General features: G+C 56.4%; 1 protein-coding gene across 4 annotated transcripts; it reads left to right on the forward strand.

Moving 5' to 3' along the window:
• Window positions 1–3,962: 3,962 nt before the first annotated feature.
• On the forward strand, window positions 3,963–6,830 carry LOC111526288 (steroid 21-hydroxylase). Of its 4 annotated transcripts, none has more exons than XM_031935670.1 (10): window positions 3,963–4,281; window positions 4,381–4,470; window positions 4,739–4,912; window positions 5,020–5,121; window positions 5,209–5,310; window positions 5,411–5,497; window positions 5,667–5,867; window positions 6,079–6,257; window positions 6,340–6,443; window positions 6,539–6,830. In XM_031935670.1, the coding sequence occupies exons 3-10, from the start codon at window positions 4,871–4,873 to the stop codon at window positions 6,802–6,804; spliced, it is 1,083 nt and encodes a 360-aa protein (XP_031791530.1). In that variant the 5' UTR covers window positions 3,963–4,281; window positions 4,381–4,470; window positions 4,739–4,870; the 3' UTR covers window positions 6,805–6,830. The 4 variants fall into 4 exon arrangements, with proteins under 4 accessions (XP_031791530.1, XP_031791531.1, XP_026303910.1 ...); XM_026448125.1 differs by having other exon boundaries at window positions 3,984–4,281; window positions 4,758–4,912; XM_031935671.1 differs by lacking the exon at window positions 4,381–4,470.
• The last annotated feature ends 2 nt before the right edge of the window (window positions 6,831–6,832 follow it).

A 6,832-nucleotide genomic window follows, 5' to 3' on the forward strand; every position in this document is an offset into this window, starting at 1 on the left:
GTGTTGCTAGGGCCGAGAGCAGTGCCCCTCCGCATTCCAGTTCTGGGGCAGGCCAGGTGGACATAACCTCAGACCCTCTGAGCCCTGATGACCCTTGGGCTGTCCAGCTCTGTCAGACCCTCCCTGATGACCCGCTAGGAGTTTAGTGCTTCACAGGACCACCCCGAGCAGAACTGGGACCCAAGCGCCTGACCCCCAAGGACCAGAGTCCATGCCAAGGCCACCCTTCAGCTTCCAAGGCCCTCCACTGCCCGGGTGTCACCAGTCACCACGGCCTCAGACAGGGCTTGTGCTCAGCTGACACCTCTGACACAGCTCTTCTGCCTCCTGAGCTGTCGTCCAGCCACACCTCCCCGACTCTGTCCTCGTGCTGCTGGTGGTTCAGAGGTCTGTGGATTTTGGCTGAGTTTCGGGCCGTGGAAAGCCTCGTGACGCTTCGTTCTGTTATCAGTGGCGTGAGGTGACGTTCCCGGAGTTGTGCGATCCTCAGGTCCAGTAGTGTCTTTTTCCGGTTACTGGTTTCAAACAAGCCAAAAGTCTGACTGTGCTGTTTGTGAATCCTCTGAGGAAGCTGCTGTTCTCTATCAGGACAACCCGCTCCCAGTGGTTAATGTGGGTTCTTTTCTATTTCCTAGGTGTCTCAGCTGGTTTGAGAAATAAAGGGAAAGAGTACAAGAGAGAGAAATTTAAAGCTGGGTGTCCAGGGGAGACATCACGTGTCTGCAGGATCCATGATGTTCCCCGAGCTGTAAAACCAGCAAGTTTTTAATTAGCGATTTCAAAAGGGGCGGGAGTGCACGAATAGTGTGTGGGTCACAGAGATCACATGCTTCACAAGGTAATAAAATATCACAAAGCAAGTGGAGGCAGGGCGAGATCACAGGACCACAGGATGTGGCAAAATTAAAATTGGTAATGAAGTTTCGGGCACGCATTGTCATTGATAACATCTTATCAGGAGGCAGGGTTTGAGAGCAGACAACCTGTCTGACCACAATTTATTAGGCAGGAATTTCCTTGTCCTAAATAAGCCTGGGATTGCTACAGGAGACTGAGGCTTATTTCATCCCTTCAGCTTCGACCATAAAAGGTGGTCGTCTTAGGGGGGCCATCTATAGACCTACTCTCAGGGTGCATTCTCTTTCTCAGGGATGTTCCTTGCTGAGAAAAAGAATTCAGCGATATTTCTCCTATGTGCAATTTGAAAGAAGAGAAATATGGCTCTGTTCCATCCTGCTCACCGGCAGTCAAGTTTAAAGTTACCTCCCTTGTTCCCTGAACGTCACTGTCATCCTGTTCTTCTTTCAAGGTGCCCAGATTTCATATTGGTCAAACACACATGCTCTTCACATATTGTTCAAAACAGTTTGTGCAGTTAACACAATCATCACAGGGTCCTGAGGCGGCATATATCCTCCTCAGCTTACGAAGAAGATGACGGCATTCAGAGATTAAAGTAAAGACAGGCATAGGAAATCATAAGAGTATTGATTAGGGAAGTGATAAGTGTCCATGAAATCTTCACAATTTATGTTTAGAGACTGCAGTAAAGACAGGCATAAAAATTATAAAAGTATTAATTTGGGGAACTAATAAATGTCCATGAAATCTTCACAATTTATGTTCTTCTGCCGCGGCTTCAGCCGGTCCCTCTGTTTGGGGTCCCTGACTTCCTGCAACAGTTCTCCTGGGGTCTACCCTCCGCACCCTGCATGCCTGACTTTCCCCCATTTGGTGGCACACCTGGGGTCTTCAGAGATGACTCCGAAATCTGTCCCAAGAAGATTGCTGAGTCCATTTCTGTAGAGATCATGCCAGTTCAGCAGCCTGCCATCCAGTCATTCAACAGAAATTTGGGAAACTTTCACTTCACGCCCTGTGCCAGGTGCCACAGAGACAGCTACTCACTGCAGGGCTCATCGCTGGGGAGACAGATAAGCGGACGGGCAGTCCCCAACCGCTGTGAAAGATGTGATGCCAGGGAGCAGTGCGGTCCTGTGCGGCATCTAACCAAGTCAGGGGCATTGCCGGGCAGGGACAGGGAAGGCTCCTGGAGCAGGTGGCCTCCAAGTGGGGCTCTGAAGGCTGAGAAGGAGCCAGGCAAAGAGCAGGGGTAGGTGAGGGCATCTGGCGCAGAAGGAGAATATACAAAGGCCCGGAGGCCGGGGGCAGGACAGGGTACCTTTGGGGACATTGCATGTAATTGACCACATTTGGAGTTTGGATTTGAAAGTGGTGGAAGAGATGGAGATGGTGAGACAAGCAGTAAGCACGCCAGCCGTCCAGGTGAGCTCCTTTCCGATGAGCGCTCTCTTATCCCATGTAACTTTGAGAAGTTGGGACCTTTCCCACTGGGGCAGAGGTTTCCTGAGGCTCTCGCATACATGGCCCTATGGTTGCCCATCGGATCTTTCTCCCAATAGCTGGTCAGCATGGTGGTGGCATACGCCCATTTTCCAGAGCCAGGGATTCAGTTGCAGGAAGACATGGCCTGTCTGGGAGGTCAACATGAAGAAGGCAGTAGCTGTCATTGCCCAACCCCAGAAATCCCAATCCTGTTTCCTCCGTCTCCGTCCCGATCATGGATTCAGCAGCAGTGAGCTCAGCTCACCAACATAGGGGGTGGCACAGCCAGGATCCTGACTCCGGCTCCGCAGCAGCACAGTCTGGAAAAGCTCTGAGGGGAGAGAGATCCCCACTGTTCCCTGGGTCTGGCTACAGAGCCAGAAATGGGGGGAAAGGCATGGGCCTGGCTCGCCTCTGACCGCTCACGTACCACCCAGGAGGCCCTGGCCTCTCACTGAACCCTGCCACTCCTCTTCGGTATGGCCTCTTCCCAAACCCCCAAACTGCCTCCTTACCCCCAAAAGTGGTCTCTGAGTGTCACAGTTCAATGTGACCCCCACCCCTTATGGCTTCAGTTCCCCAAATAGGGCTGGACCCCTGATCCTGATCCAGCTGTGGCTATCCAGCCCCTTCCTGGGGACTTTGGACTTTGAGGGGGGCATGCCCAGGTGTGCTGGGAATCCACACTCTCCCTGGCTGGACCTAGAACCTGTGGACTCTAGTCCCGAGGGCAGTCGTGTTCCGCCTGTGCCTGGAAACACAAGAAACTTGACTGCAGAGAGAAGAAAGAGGAGACAGAAACAGCGCGAGGAAACTGCCCGTCTCTGGAGCTTTTTCTGTTCCTTGGCTTTCTAAGGCCAGTGGGGTCCCCTCCCCTGCTTTCTCATTCCCGAGTTCTGTGAAATTCCCCAATCCTTACTTTTTATCTCAAACCAGTTCAAGGTGGTCTGTTTTCCTTTCGACCAAAGAAAGGTGCTCCTGGTGGCTAAAGGTACATATTCTACAGCTAGATTTCCAGGCCGGAATCCTGCCCTCCACAACATGCGAACGACACCCGTGTTGCATGTAGAGCATGTCTGTGAAGAATTGAGTTAGTGCCCGCAAAGTGCTCAGAACAGTGTGTGGTACATGCGAGTACTCCGCGGCGGGAAACCACCTCCTTCTTGGTCTTCTGGGCACTGTTGAGAGTGAAAGGAGGCACTAATGGCAATCACACTGTATACACTGGAATGCCCCAGGCAAACCAGGCTTTAACGGTATTACTCTATCCGTAGGTTAAACTAACAAAAAGCCCACACAGATCACATTTCGTTCTTCAGGCGATTCAGGAAGGCATACTAGGCAGGGACTGCCATTTTCTCTCTGAGACAAACATCATGCCGGTAAACTGGCCCACGGTGGGGCGGCCGAGGGAGAGGGCCCAGGTGGGGGCGGACACCCTTGCCTGCACACTTGATGTGGAGCCAGAAAGCTGACTCTGGCTGCAGGAAAAAGGTCAGGGCTGCATTTCCCTTCCTTGCTTCTTGATGGATGATCCATTTTTTGAAATATGGATGTCCCAAGGCCAATGAGACCGGTGCCATTCCAGTAAAGGGCCACTCTGTGGGCGGGACGGTGGGAAGGGACCCGAAGGTGGGGTCAAGGGAGGCCCCAAAACAGTCTACACAGCAGGAGGCATGGCCGGGGCTCTAGAGCTATAAGTGGCATCTCAGGGCCCTGACGGGCGTCTCGCCATGCTGTTCCTGGGGCTGCTGCTGCTGCTGCCCCTGCTGGCTGGCGCCCGCCTGCTGTGGAACTGCTGGAAGCTCAGGAGCCTCCACCTCCCGCCTCTTGTCCCGGGCTTCCTGCACCTGCTGCAGCCCGACCTCCCCATCTATCTACTTGGCCTGACTCAGAAATTCGGGCCCATCTATAGGCTCCACCTTGGGCTGCAAGGTGAGAGCCTGTTCTCGCTCTGGCCCTCACCGTAGGAGGGGGCGGAGGGGGCGGGCAGGGTCCCCTCTCTCCGCTGATGCTGCTTTGGCTCTCCCCCAGACGTGGTGGTGCTGAACTCCAAGAGGACCATTGAGGAAGCCATGGTCAAAAAGTGGGCAGACTTTGCTGGCAGACCTGAGCCACTTACCTGTAAGGGCTGGGGGAATTTTTCTTTCTTAAAAAAAATTTTTTTTTTTAGAAATGGGGTCGGTCTTGGTATGTTGCCCAGGCTGGTCTTGAATTCCTGATCTCAAGTGATCCTCCTACCTCAGCCTCAAGTGGGAGCCACCTTTGGGGGCTCCCCCAATCCAGGTCCCTGGAGGCTGTTGGGGGGCATATCTTGGGGGGAGGAAACAGGGGTTGGGGAGGCAGAAGAAGGTCAGGCCCTTGGCCTCCTTGGCCAGTTCCCACCCTCCAGCCCCCAACTCCTCCTGCAGACAAGCTGGTGTCTAAGAACTACCCGGATCTGTCCTTGGGAGACTACTCTCTGCTCTGGAAAGCCCACAAGAAGCTCACCCGCTCAGCCCTGCTGCTGGGCATCCGTGACTCCATGGAGCCCGTGGTGGAGCAGCTGACCCAGGAGTTCTGCGAGGTAAGGCTGGGCTCCTGAGGCCACCTTGGGTCAGCCTCGCCTCTCGCAGTCGCTCCTGCCCTGCCCGCTGCACACCGGCCTGCTGAGCTCCCGTTCCTTCTCCACAGCGCATGAGAGCCCAGGCCGGAACCCCTGTGGCCATTGAGGAGGAATTTTCTCTCCTCACCTGCAGCATCATCTGTCACCTCACCTTCGGAGACAAGATCAAGGTGCCTCACAGCCCCTCCGGCCACCCCCAGCCCCTCCCTGAGCCTCTCCTTGTCCTGAACTGAAAGCACGCCCTCCTTTTCTGGCAGGAGGACAACTTAGTGCCTGCCTATTACAAATGTATCCAGGAGGTGTTAAAAACCTGGAGCCACTGGTCCATCCAAATTGTGGACGTGATTCCCTTTCTCAGGGTAAGAACCTGGAGCCTAGACACCCCTGGGTCGTTGGGAGAGGCTGGGGTGGAGGGAGAAGCTTCTTCCCACAGTTACATTCTCATGCTTCCCGCCACAGTTCTTCCCCAATCCAGGTCTCCGGAGACTGAAGCAGGCCATAGAGAAGAGGGACCACATCGTGGAGAAGCAGCTGAGGCAGCACAAGGTGGGGACTGTGCGTGGACGGCCTCCCCTCGGCCCACAGCCAGTGATGCTCCCGGACTCAGCATTGCTACTAGGGGGGTTCTTTTGCATGCCCCAGTTATGGGCCTGTTGCCACTCTGTACTCCTCTCCCCAGGCCAGCCGCTCAGCCCGCTCCTTTCACCCTCTGCAGGAGAGCTTGGTGGCAGGACAGTGGAGGGACATGATGGACTACATGCTCCAAGGGGTGGCGCAGCCAAGCATGGAAGAGGGCTCTGGACAGCTCCTGGAAGGGCACGTGCACATGGCTGCAGTGGACCTCCTCATCGGTGGCACTGAGACCACTGCAAACACTCTCTCCTGGGCCGTGGTTTTTTTACTTCACCACCCTGAGGTGCGCCCTGGTGACAAGAAAAGGCTCCTCCCCAGCAGCCTGGCCAGGGCGGTAGGCACCCTCACTCAGCTCCGAGCACTGTGCGGCTGGGCTGTGCTTGCCCAGAGGGGCCGCGGTCTCCTCACTCAGGCTCACTGGGTTGCTGAGGGAATGGCTGGAGGCTGGGCAGCTGTGGGCTGCTGTGGCAGGACTCCACCCGATCATTCCCCAGATTCAGCAGCGACTGCAGGAGGAGCTAGACCACGAACTGGGCCCCGGTGCCTCCAGCTCCCAGGTCCCCTACAAGGACCGCGCACGGCTGCCCTTGCTCAATGCCACCATCGCCGAGGTGCTGCGCCTGCGGCCCGTTGTGCCCCTGGCCCTGCCCCACCGCACCACACGGCCCAGCAGGTGACTCCCGAGGGTTGGGATGAGTGAGGAAAGCCCGATCCCAGCGAGGTCCTGGCCAGCCGCTAACTCCAGCCCCCTTCAGCATCTGCGGCTATGACATCCCTGAGGGCACAGTCATCATCCCGAACCTCCAAGGCGCCCACCTGGATGAGACGGTCTGGGAGAGGCCACATGAGTTCTGGCCTGGTATGTGGGGGGCCGGGGCATGCCGTAAAGAGGTGGTGGAGGCTGGTCCCCACAGCTGCTGAACGCCTCCCACCCACCTGTCCACCCACCCGCAGATCGCTTCCTGGAGCCAGGCAAGAACTCCAGAGCGCTGGCCTTTGGCTGTGGGGCGCGTGTGTGCCTGGGAGAGCCCTTGGCGCGCCTGGAGCTCTTCGTGGTGCTGACCCGACTGCTGCAGACCTTCACGTTGCTGCCCCCTGGGGACGCCCTGCCCTCCCTGCAGCCCCTGCCCCACTGCAGTGTCATCCTCAAGATGCAGCCTTTCCAAGTGCGGCTGCAGCCCCGGGGCACGGGGGCCCACCACCCGAGCCAAAGCCAGTGATGGGGCAGGATCGATGCCAGCCGGGTGC

This window comes from Piliocolobus tephrosceles, chromosome 5 (genome assembly GCF_002776525.5).
Source record: "Piliocolobus tephrosceles isolate RC106 chromosome 5, ASM277652v3, whole genome shotgun sequence".
NCBI lineage: Eukaryota > Metazoa > Chordata > Mammalia > Primates > Cercopithecidae > Piliocolobus > Piliocolobus tephrosceles.

What these genes read in the sequence shown, in the direction of transcription:
- LOC111526288 (XM_026448125.1), top strand. Translation starts at nt 4,080, where the DNA reads ATGCTGTTCCTGGGGCTGCTGCTGCTGCTGCCCCTGCTGGCTGGCGCC. An exon ending in CAGACCTGAGCCACTTACCT is followed by an intron (nt 4,471 to 4,757) that starts GTAAGGGCTGGG and finishes CTCCTCCTGCAG; the next exon opens with ACAAGCTGGTGTCTAAGAAC. An exon ending in TTTTACTTCACCACCCTGAG is followed by an intron (nt 5,868 to 6,078) that starts GTGCGCCCTGGT and finishes ATCATTCCCCAG; the next exon opens with ATTCAGCAGCGACTGCAGGA.